This window comes from Elephas maximus, chromosome X (assembly GCF_024166365.1).
Source record: "Elephas maximus indicus isolate mEleMax1 chromosome X, mEleMax1 primary haplotype, whole genome shotgun sequence".
In the NCBI taxonomy this organism is placed as follows: Eukaryota; Metazoa; Chordata; class Mammalia; order Proboscidea; family Elephantidae; genus Elephas; species Elephas maximus.
In genome coordinates, this window is record NC_064846.1 from 154,546,248 (window position 1) to 154,557,617 (window position 11,370).

At 42.8% G+C, this 11,370-nt stretch overlaps 1 protein-coding gene across 1 annotated transcript; it reads right to left on the reverse strand.

Annotated features, from left to right (window-relative positions):
- Positions 1-6,758: 6,758 nt before the first annotated feature.
- Positions 6,759-9,071, reverse strand: LOC126068868 (transcription factor SPT20 homolog). Its single transcript, XM_049871558.1, has one exon. The coding sequence runs from the start codon at positions 9,069-9,071 to the stop codon at positions 6,759-6,761; it is 2,313 nt and encodes a 770-aa protein (XP_049727515.1).
- Between the last annotated feature and the right edge of the window lie 2,299 nt (positions 9,072-11,370).

Sequence of the window (11,370 nt, forward strand, 5' to 3'; positions counted from 1 at the left end):
GTGGTAGGTCTGCATGAAGGGAAGGTTGGCCTCTAGTTATCCGTCTGGACGCTTGTTGAGCTGCACATAACCGCATGTCCAGCCCAGAACCCAGGGAACTGCTGGTGAGAACACTTGGGAGAGCTTGACAAATATTCTGTGAGGGCCAGGGTTGTGTGTGAACCTGGAGTCTGGTGCCCCCTTGTGGTTGAGAGATACCTGAACATAAAAAACTCAAAAAGTACTGAGGGGGTTAGTGTGCCTGGAAAGAAAATGGGAGCATGGCTTCCACCTTGATCTCATGTCTCCACAGCCTTCAGAGTGCAAAAAAGAACTTCAGGAGTTTCCAAGGCGCCACGCTGGAGATGCACAGTGCTTAGAGGGCTGCCAGAAGACGGGATACAGAGCCTGGAGAAGGGCTTGGCAGTCAGTAACATAGCTGCTCTTCTCTGAGGGAGGCCTCAGAGAAGGAGGAGCCAAGGTGAGGCTGGACATTGCTGCCTCAGAAAAATGTACCAGCTCACTGCATGGAGACCCCCACACCTCAACAGGTCACAGCATCAGGTCCTGAAAAGTACCATTCCCAGAGGAAGATCTCTGTCTCTCTTCTCCCCTCTCCCCTCCCTGCCCCCAAGACCAGAGGAGCAAGGCCTTGAAGAGGGCGACATGTTCTCAAGGGAAACCTGAGCACCTTCCTCCAAGTTATGATATGTCCAAATGTCATTAAAACCAAACAAACCAAACTCATTGCCATCGAGCTTTTCCTGGCTCCAAATTTCAAAAGTAGTGTTTCCAGTGGAGTTTTTTGGCACTGGCTTGTAAATTACCTGAAATCTTGACTATTCTCTACCATGACTTTCCAAAGCTTTGGAATTAGCAATACAGTAATTGGGACTGGAGCAAATTACTGAAGGTTGATAACCCAGATTTTTCCACATCAGATCACAATGGTATTCCGTAGCAATTACTATCCTCTAATTCTTCAAACTCTTTCAGATGAGATCAACCTAATACATTCCTTGTGAAATCACCCAAAGGACATTTAGACTCACTGCTTCCACCCCCAAGGAAATGTTTTTCTTTGTAATCCACGTAGAAGCTTTAGGCTGGGGACAGATTTAAGCGGAAGTATGGATGTATTTTTAGATGAAATCGCTGATTTCAAAAGGCTCTTCTCTTTCCCAGGCCCAATTCTGGTCTATGAAGGCCACACTGCTCTCCATTCAAAGGCCACTGTCACCTTTTGGGGGACTTTAACACAGGAAGTAAACAGCCTTTGCAAAACAGTGCCACAGGGGAGCTTTCCCACTCCAACCCCAGAGGCACCTCAATGAATCTGAATATGCTAACCCAGGTTTCTAGGGAAGATGCCAGAAGAAGCTCCTGTCCTCCCTCACCTTTACTTTAATCCCCACATAGGCTCTGCTTTTACCATATGGTAATTATTTCCAAATCACAAGTGCGAACACTCACTCTGATTGGAAAATTAGCAGATTTCAAACTCAGGTAATTTGTCCCTAATGAGGAACTTGTTGAACGGAATTTAACAATTAACTCACACACCCTTTGCTGCCTGGGGCTATGTGAATGAAGAGGGGGAAGAAGGAAGGGCAAGCCAAGGCCCAGGCCTGGCAGAACTTTGGGCACAAGATGGTCTGGAAAGGGAGAGGTGTGCAATGGGGCTGTAGGAACATCGGGAACTTGATGGTTCAAATGTGTATATATTGTTGCTGTGTACCATCGAGTTGATTCCAACTCACAGCAACCCTATATGACAGAGTAGAGCTGCCCCATAGGGTTTACTAGGCTGTCATCTTTACAGGAGCAGATTGCCAAGTCTTTTCTCTCACGGAGCTGCTGGTGGGTTCAAAGTGCCAACCTTTTAATTAGTAGCCAAGCACTTAACCCTTGTGCCATCACGACGCTCTCTTTCTCTCTACACACACACACACACACACACACACACACACACACATGCACAAAGTGCATCTCTGGGTGGTGCAGATGGTTATTGCACTCAGCTACTAACTGCAAGGTTGGAGGTACAAGTCCACACAGAGGTGCCTTGGAAGAAAGGCCTGGTGATCTACTTCTGAAAAATTAGCCACTGAAAACCCTATGGAGCACAGTTCTACTTTGACACACATAGGGTCACTAGGAGTTGGAATCAACTCAAAGGCAACTGTTTTATACACATAGTGAATTACAAATACATGCCAAAGTAGAAAGAATTTTATAATGAGCCTCCAGGTACCCATCACTAAGCTCCCAAAATTATCAACTCATGGCTGTTATGGTTTCATCTATGCCTGAAGTAGCTAGAGACCCAGAAGAGGGAGGAAGAGGAGGAGTTCCCCCAGGCCCCAAGCTCATTGGGTGTAAAAGTGGGATTGGTGAGTTTTAATTAACTGACGGGATGGAGCCCTGGTGGGTCAGTGGTTAGGCACTACAGTGAGCCATGGCTGCTAACCAAAAGACTGGCAGTTGGAATCCACCAGCCGCTCCTCGGAAACCCTATGTGGACGTTCTACTCTGTCCTATAGGGTTGCTGAGTCGGAATCGACTCGATGCCAACAGGCCTGGTTGTTTTTTTGGCTTGGGATGGTTAGTGTCCTCCTCATGGGCACTTTGCATATGGCAGTGCAGAGCCTCGCCAAGGCTGACCCTTGTTTTCCAGTCTCTACCTCCCTTTCTGCTCCATGGCTGGAGCCACTTGATCTTTACTTGCAGGCCCCAGCCCAGGTGACCTCAGGCAGCGAGGATTTCAGGGAGCTCTAGCTCAGTACTTGGAATCAGCATCATCTCTCTCACTCCAACTCTGTGCTCTGATGATTGGTTCCTGCCATATCTCCAAAACTGCTTCCCAGGTCAGGTCTGAGGCTCTATCTTCATAATCTGCATCGCTCCTCTGTCTTTCTAAAACTGTGCTGTCCAACATGGCAGCCACTAAGCCTCACGTGGCAGGGAGCTAGTGAGATTAAGGAACACATAAGTAATTTTTTTAATTTTAATTAATTTAAATTTTAAAACTACTACTTGGTTCAATTATTGGACAACTTCTAAGTATGTTTGGAATGGGAATCTATTTTTCCAACCGTAGCTTTTATAAAATCTAAATGCAGATCAAGTGTTTCAGATGAAAATTTACTGTCCAAATTAAGACATGCTGGAAGTGTAAAATACAGACCGGATTTCCAAGACTTAATAAAAAGAACGTAATGTGTCTCATTAAGAATGTTGTTTACATTGATTACACGAGGAAATGACAATATTTGGGATATAACGAATTAGATTAAATCTATTATTGAAAGTAATTTCCAGTGTCTCTTTTTAATGTGGCTACTAGAAAATTTATAATTACATATGGGACTGGTATCATACTTCTGTTGGCTGGCGCTAATCTAGAACCAGGGCCCTCCCTTCACTTGCCTGTCTCCTCAAGGAATATAATCCTATTGCCAAATTCCTGCCCTATGACAGACGCCCCTATGCTGCCTGGCACACCTCTGCTGTCCTGCACCTGCCTAGAATTCCATGGCTGCTCCTCTGCTGAACCACCCTCTCCGCTCCCTGTTGGAGCTCTCTGGGACCAGCTGCTTTCACAGCAACATCTCACTCCCAGTAGACTGCCTAGAAGTCCTGAAGACACGGCCAGCAGTCCACCAATTTCAGATGAAGACTATGGATTTGACCTGGGGTAGGGAAGAGCCCCCAAGTTCTCAGATGCTAAAACATAGCCAGCTAAGGCTGTCAAAAGGGACCAACCCTACATTACTTTAAGATATTCAAACAAGGTGCGGTGCCCATGAAATAGCTGATGTTTTAAGGACTTTTGTTAAGTGAAAGTTTTTTGCCTCAAACAGATTCAATATCCTCAATAGCTGATTTTCTCCTTCTCCAGTGGCAACATTTTTGAGTCACAGATGCCGGAAAACGATTCAGTCGCATGAAAGATATGGGATGCGGGGATGGACAAATTTCTCTACATAGAACATACAAAGAATGGTTTGCATTAGGTCATTAAATGATAGTTTTCCAGCCATGATGTAAAATTAAAGTCGTGCATATTTATTTTTCTTAATGATCCCTTAACATTGATTTACACTTATTTGAAAACTATCATGGGCTGACTAAAGAAGTCTGAAGGACAGAATGAACCTGCCCCAAAAGTATTAACAGGCCAGATACTCTCAGAGGTAAAAAGTTCCAGAATTTTTAGACTAGAATGTTTAAAACTTGAAAAATAGATGTTAATTTTTTAAAATAATTTGGTATTATGTTGATAGCTGGGGAAAGAGTACAAACGAATGCAATGAATATTCAGCTATCTAGCAAGGCTGGTTCAACAAATAGTCTCGTAAACATAGAATTACCATGTGTACCATTAAAATAATAAAAGAAAAACAAAACACACTTGACACAAAAGGAATACCGACCACAATTCTACATTTCTCTGGTGATTTTGAATGCATTTTGCCATCTTACAACAGATAAAGTTCATCAAGAAAATCAGTTGTGAGTGGTAAAACCCAAAGTATGGTTTAAAAGAAATGTTCGATTTTGCTAGGCTTTTGCTATAACTCTTTAGAAATGTAATGGGTGTGGAGACATGCCAATATAATAATGTCAATTTAAAAATCAACCACTTCAACACATAGAAAAAAAGACCAACAACTGTGTGCAAAAATTTTAACAGCAACAATGATCTCTGAACTGTGAAATGATGGGTGATGGTTTTATCTTCACCCTTCTATGTTTGGCACATTTTCTGTAAGGAACGGTAATTACCTGTATAATGAGAAAACCATGTTGCTTGTTCTTTAAAAAACAATTTTTTTTAAGAGCAAGATGCTGTTGTAGGCAGGATAATGGCCTCCCTCAAATATGTTCACATCCTAATCCCGTGAAATTGTGCATATGTAACTTCACGACAAATGGTAATTATGGTTGCAGATGGAATTAAGGAGCCTCACTTCCATCACCTCCTTGGTCTGTGCCCTGATCTCTGACTTGTGGCATGGTTATAAACTACTAACATCTTGAGCCTTATGGTATTTCCCATTCTCTCTGTTGTGCACTCACATTAATCCACATAATAGTCATCGTTCTAACAAGACTTTATCATGCTGCAAATCTAGGTTAAATTGCTGAAGGATAAAATTAGATGAGGTTCAGGTGAGATATAGACTCTGGAGAAGTTTTGACTTTTCTTTGGTGTCTGTATCTTTCCCTCCCACCGAGGGCCTAACACAGTACGAGGTGCTTGGGAAATCCTTCCTGCATAGTTGTTTGAATAAATATACAGACTGGGATTTTATTTCAGGGTGATACCCTTATTCTTCATCACTGTGGCAGCTGCATCAAAGTACCTACCACCCTTAGCAGGGATTATTATTAGGAGGAAATAAACAAAGGCCACCAAGTGATAATCTGAAACAAAGGTGAATTTATTTGCTTGCCTGGGAAGGCAGAGCCACATCACTCAAGTACAAGTGCCACAGGTGTTTCCATGTAGACTCTGAAAGGGCTAGATACAGGGCAAAAGGGAAGAAGTACACCAAATATGGAGAGATCCCGAGTTCAGGTCTCTGGCTGGTTCATGAGGTCGAGTGTAAACTCTTCTTTGCAATCGGTCATTTCACTGGTTAATTTCTCAAAAGTACAGGCACCATTCGCAAGGGTTCCAGGATGGATCATATAAAGCTCTAATGGGCTCAGTGTCATTCAGCTGGCAAATCTGACGCATGTCCTTGAAGGTCTGATGAAATCTTTCTTTAACAGGATCAGTAGCACATTAGTACAGCCAGGATAATCGAGTGAGAATAATCACCAGTTACCCATCTCTTCACTAATCTCTTTTGTGCCAAACCAAATTTCCTTTTTCTTTAGGGCAAAAGCAAAGACACACACGTGTACTTAGAAAAACACATTTTATGTGGACAGACTGCCCTTCAAAGTTGTAATAGAAAAACACGTAATTGGCACAGAAAAGTTGAGGGATCTTTGAGTCCCTTTGAAACAAGAAAGAATTAAAAAAGAGGTGAGGGAGTAGGGACTGCTGAACAAGTAATGAGGAAGAAGGAAAGGGAAGGAAAGAGAAAGAACAGAGGGGCGACCTAACAAAGTCACCAACATTTAAACGTGATTTTCAAATGTTAAGGTGTTTACCTGTTTGCAATCAAGCTAAAGTTCTAAAAAGTGCAAATGATCTTCTAAAGAGAGAAAAGATGTTCCGGAAGGGGAGCATAAGTGCCTGGCTCTGCAGGGGGCACTGAATGCAGCTGGGACCTTTTCAAGGTGAGGACTTGTCACACACACACACCTGCCACCAAGTCATTCCACTCTACTGGAGGTCTCTGATGTACCTCAATTTAAGTGTGACAAGCATCATTTTCCTGCAGATTTAAAAAAATTTTTTAAATGGTTATGTAGAAGTTGTATTTGTTACCCTGCACACAAACTTTTTATACTAAATATTTCCTAAATAAAAAATCAGAAGAAAGGTGTTTCTAGGATTTTTAGTCACTTCCATACATATTATGAACAGTGAAGCCATTTTTAAAAAGCAATGGCTTACACACACCAACCCTAGTACATAAAATCATTTCTGTTTTTATCTTAATATTGTTGTGATTCTGTATTGTTTGTACATCTAGCAATGTGAAATACTGACATTAAAAACACAAAACAAACATGAAAATCCTTTCATAAAAACTGAGAATCCTTTTGATTAAATGCTCTTGTGTTTTTAAACAAGAGGGGAAAAAATAGCGTAAGATTCAGGATTTTGGAGTGGTTGATGTACCTGTCGTCATTTTACCTTTCGAGTGGCTGCTTATACGCCGGTGACGACGGGAATTAACTGTCTGTGTGGCTGCCTCGGCCACAGAAACTGAACGCTGCGAGATTTTCGACTGTTGTATCTGTGGCTGCTGCTGTGGAAGGGCAGCAGGGATCTGGACTCTCTGGTGAGGATGGCTTTGCTCAGGTCTCTTCTGGGCAGAGGCAAGCTGAGACAACACACCTGCCTGGGATGGCACAAGATGCTCTAATTCGGTAAGATTAATAAGAGCTGCTTGCTGAGTGGGTAAGGCCTGTGCTTGACTGGTTGAACCCTGTGCAGAGCCCTGTCCTCTTGGGTGTTGAGGACATGCTGTGGAATGGTGAGGTGGTTGTTCTGGAGTACGCTGAGAGAGCTGCTGCTGTTGCTGTGGGACAAAAATGAGTTGAGTACCTGGAAGATGGAATAGAGTTAAAGGTCTGGTCGTTGAAGTATTTTCTAAAATAAGTGGAATGCCTGCTTGAGGAGCTATCTTCATTGTACTTGGCACTGCAGTCGGTAGAACTCCTGAGGGTAGACAGCTACTTAGGTTTATTTCTGCAGGAGTTTTGGCACCAGGGATGCAGTCCAGCATGGGGCCTGAACCACTCACCGAAGCCTGCGCTCCACAAACAGAGCTCATGGCATTGGTGGAGTTCAGTCTAGCACGTTTTACCATGACTGGTATGGTCGTGATCCTTTGTGATGAGCTGGCAGATGATGTGGCCTCTGGAGAAAGCATGCTAACTCGACTGAAGTCCATAAATGACTCCTGAGAATGCACTGATGGCTCAGAGACAGAAGGCGTTGGAGATTTAAGAAAGCGGTTTGCCTGTTGTGGAGGAGAATAGTTAACTAAGGAACGACTTCCTGAGCTTGAGGGAAACTTGATGCGTGGAGGTGGATGTTTTACTTCCTTTCCCAATACTGAAGACTGAACCAATACTCTCTGACATTGTTCGATTTCTTTCCTTGAAGAAAGGCTCAGACTGGCTGAGCCACTGGAGCTGTGTGGCATCCTGACTGGGCATTCCTTCTTGACCAAGTCCTGGTACTGAATGACGATCTTCTCAGCAGCAGCCTCTAGTCCAATCATCAACCAATCTGAATAATCATCTATGGAGAAATGGAATGGAGACATCTCACTATAACTTTCTTCATCTTCTTCACAGGGCTGTATTGTCTCAGAGAAAAGTGGGTCATTAAGTGACTGCATGACACTTAGTGCTGTTTTCTGATACTGATCACCAGCTTCACAGTCAAATAAGTAATCATCATTTACCTCACATGCTGCCCACACAGGCGATTGTGAGACATCAGGTATGACAGAGTTTTCCACCTCTGCATATTTCTCTACATCCACTTCAGAAGGCATGGCCGGATTACAAGGACTTTGTTTCCACGTATCCACGCAATTTCCTGCTTCAGAAATTTTGAGGTCATATTGATCACCTTCTTTTCTTTCTTCATTTTTTTGGCAAGAAGTGGATGATCTTAGCTGAGGTGGTGGTTGGCAATCAGACTGCTCTAACGGCTGGTTCAGAGAGCACCTAGAAGACCTCTTTAAACACTGTTTCATTGGGTGAGTGTTCATCTTTTGCTTGTTATACAGCAGTCTGTTTGCAGTGCAGGCTACTGCTACAGGAGGCTCTGGATGCAGGGGTTCAGCTGTAGCTAAGATCAGTTGGCTCTTAAGCACAAGGTTGTCTTCCTGGGTCCATTTATGGCTATCATTTGTCACATCACAGGCTACAGTCTGCATTGTTGGACGTAGGAGAACATGCCGACTTTGGTAGCCAGGAGGCTGCCTATTACTGCACTGCCTGTAGTCACGGATTTCTGCGATGACACATCCAGAGTAAAAAATATTTACCTGAAATTTTTCCAGGAGATCATTCAAAATAGGAGGTAATTCTTCCGCATCCAAGTATTCAAGCAATTCCCTCTCTTCATAAGGCAGGTGAATGGTCTCAGATTCTGGCCCATCTTCTCTGCTGAGCATCAGAGAATAACCCTCATTGCCGGGGTATAGGTTGACCACTAAACATGACAAGCTCTCTCGCATAACAAGCTTCTCTAACAGGTTCACATTTGTTCTTAATTCCTGCACGTCCTCAGGCTCTTTTTCACATTCTTCGACATACAAGTCATGAAGTTTTTGAAATATCGATTTTGTTCCACTCGACAAGCATTTCCTTTTAGGAGGTATCAGTTGGGCACTTTCACTGAGACAGTCGGCATGATCCAAAGCTTCTTCTAAACTTTGCTGCATTGTAATATAAAACGGGGCCCTAAGGGAAGAGAAAAAGTATGTGTGTCGATGAAGCGTACTGCAAGACGCCACCTCTCTACTCCTCGTGGAGCTAACGGCCTTTATTCAGAATATAAACACCAAGAAACCCAACCCTAAGAAGTGCCACACAAAATTCTCTTGTTTTCTACACAAAATTCTCTCAGTTTCCCCCAAAATACCAGTACCTGTACGGACCTCGCCGCTGGGCTTCGAGATGGTGCCTCCGGGTCACCAGGACGCCGTGGCTCGTTTCCACGCAAGCGCCGCCACATGACGCACGACGCACGACGCATGACGCAGGTACGCCTGACGTCCCCACGTCTGCAACTGGTTCTGTAGCCTCGCTTCCTGTTCCTGCGTCCCCACTTCCGGGCGACGGACTGGCGCACCCTTCGTTTTAATTTAAGGTTGAAGACATACTTTTTTGTATAATTTTAATATGCACCAATTTTCAGAGGAATGCAATGATGATAAAGGCATGCAAAGTTGTAAAGTTTTTTTGTTGTCATTTGTGTGTGTGTGTATGTGTACGCGCCTGTGTAATTTGCTGGGAACTTTACCAAGAATTCTTACTGTTTATGGAATCTTGTCACCAATGGCAATTCTGCTCCTGGTATCTATCATCAATTCAGCACACCGCAATGAGTCTCTTCTTGTAGTTGCTGCATACATGGAACTCGATATATCTGGTGCAGAAATCGCACTTCTTCATTGTATGTTTCTGTGATCTAGGGCCTGAGTGTTTTCATATTAATGTACACATAACACGGCATTCTAACTCATAATAACTTTCCTTTTATTTCCCTGTGTGGTAGGTAGTTATATTGTCTGTCGATGGCAGTTCGGGATAGTAAAGGGACGTGAAAGCATTTGTTTTTAAAAGGTGAGGTAGGTCTGATAGGAGAACTATATTGTACGTGATAGCAATAAATTTTAAATGATCACGACAACTGTAGAACATAGACATGGTCCCAATGATTGATTTGGAGGATATGATTGATCTTAAATAATTTCTGAGTCGTCTTTTTCTTCAAAGGAACCCTGGTGGGCCAGTGGTTAAAGCGCTTGGCTGCTAACCAAAAGGTTGGCAGTTCAAACCCACCAGCTGCTCAGCAGGAGAGAGATGTGGCAGTCTGCTTCTATAAAGATTTATAGCCTTGGAAACCCTGTGGGGCAGTTTTACTCTGTCATATAGGGTCACTATGAGTCAGAATCAACTCAACAGCAGTGGGTTTGGTTTGGTTTGGTTTGGTTTTCTGTTAACTAAAACCAGTTGCCATAGAGCTGATTCTGACTCATGACAACCCAATGTTTGTCACAGTAAAACTGCTCCATACAGTTCTCAAAGCTGATTTTTCAGAAATAGATCACCAGGCCTTTCTTCCGAGGTGCCTCTGAGTAGACTTGAACCTCCACCCTTTTGGTTAACCACTACCACCAGTCAGGGTCTCCTCTGTTAATGTAGCTGCTTTGAATTCTGCCTGCCTTTTTGGATAGGTTTCAAAAGGATATCTTGCTGTTTTAGATCTAGACTTAGTAATATAATGTTCATAGAAAAGTCTCAGTAATGAGAAGAATCTGAGACAAATTGGTGGAACCCTGAATTACACACAACTTCAAAATAAATGTAAATTTATTACAAATAGGAACAATGATTATTACAATAGATACAATATATTAAACTAGAATTAGAAGCTCCCTGAATATTAAAAAAAAAATTTAGTCCCTTAAATATGACCCTCATTTCAAGAATAGAGAAAAATAATTTTCTACTAACATACCAAGTGTCTTTGTGTAAATGGATACTTCTGAAGCACTTCAAAGGGACCAGAAACGGTTGTTTCTTAACTCTTAAGCATCCTTCCCTGCCTGTCTTTCTTCTTTCCACATGCCCAAATTTAAGCTAACTATGAAGAAACAGAAACTAAATATTATTTTGCTAACCATAAATCCAAATATCCAAGTTAAATGATGCATGAGTTAATGAGATCCTAATTGGATCTGGGTCAGGAGTTGAGGAAGAACATCAGCTTGGAGTCTCAGTGAAAGCATTTCCAATTATTCTTCCAACTGGAATAGATGCACTTAGCTGCCTACCAGACTCTTCCAGGCTTATCCCCTACCATGACCCCATTCCTCTCCGTTCTCAGGAATTTGCTGTGTGTTGGGTCTGAAAAGGTGTCAATTCTGTTAACAGTATTCCATATGGGTAAACCAAAAACAAAAAAAAACAAACAAACCCAGTGCTGTCAAGTCGATTCCAACTCATAGAGGGCAG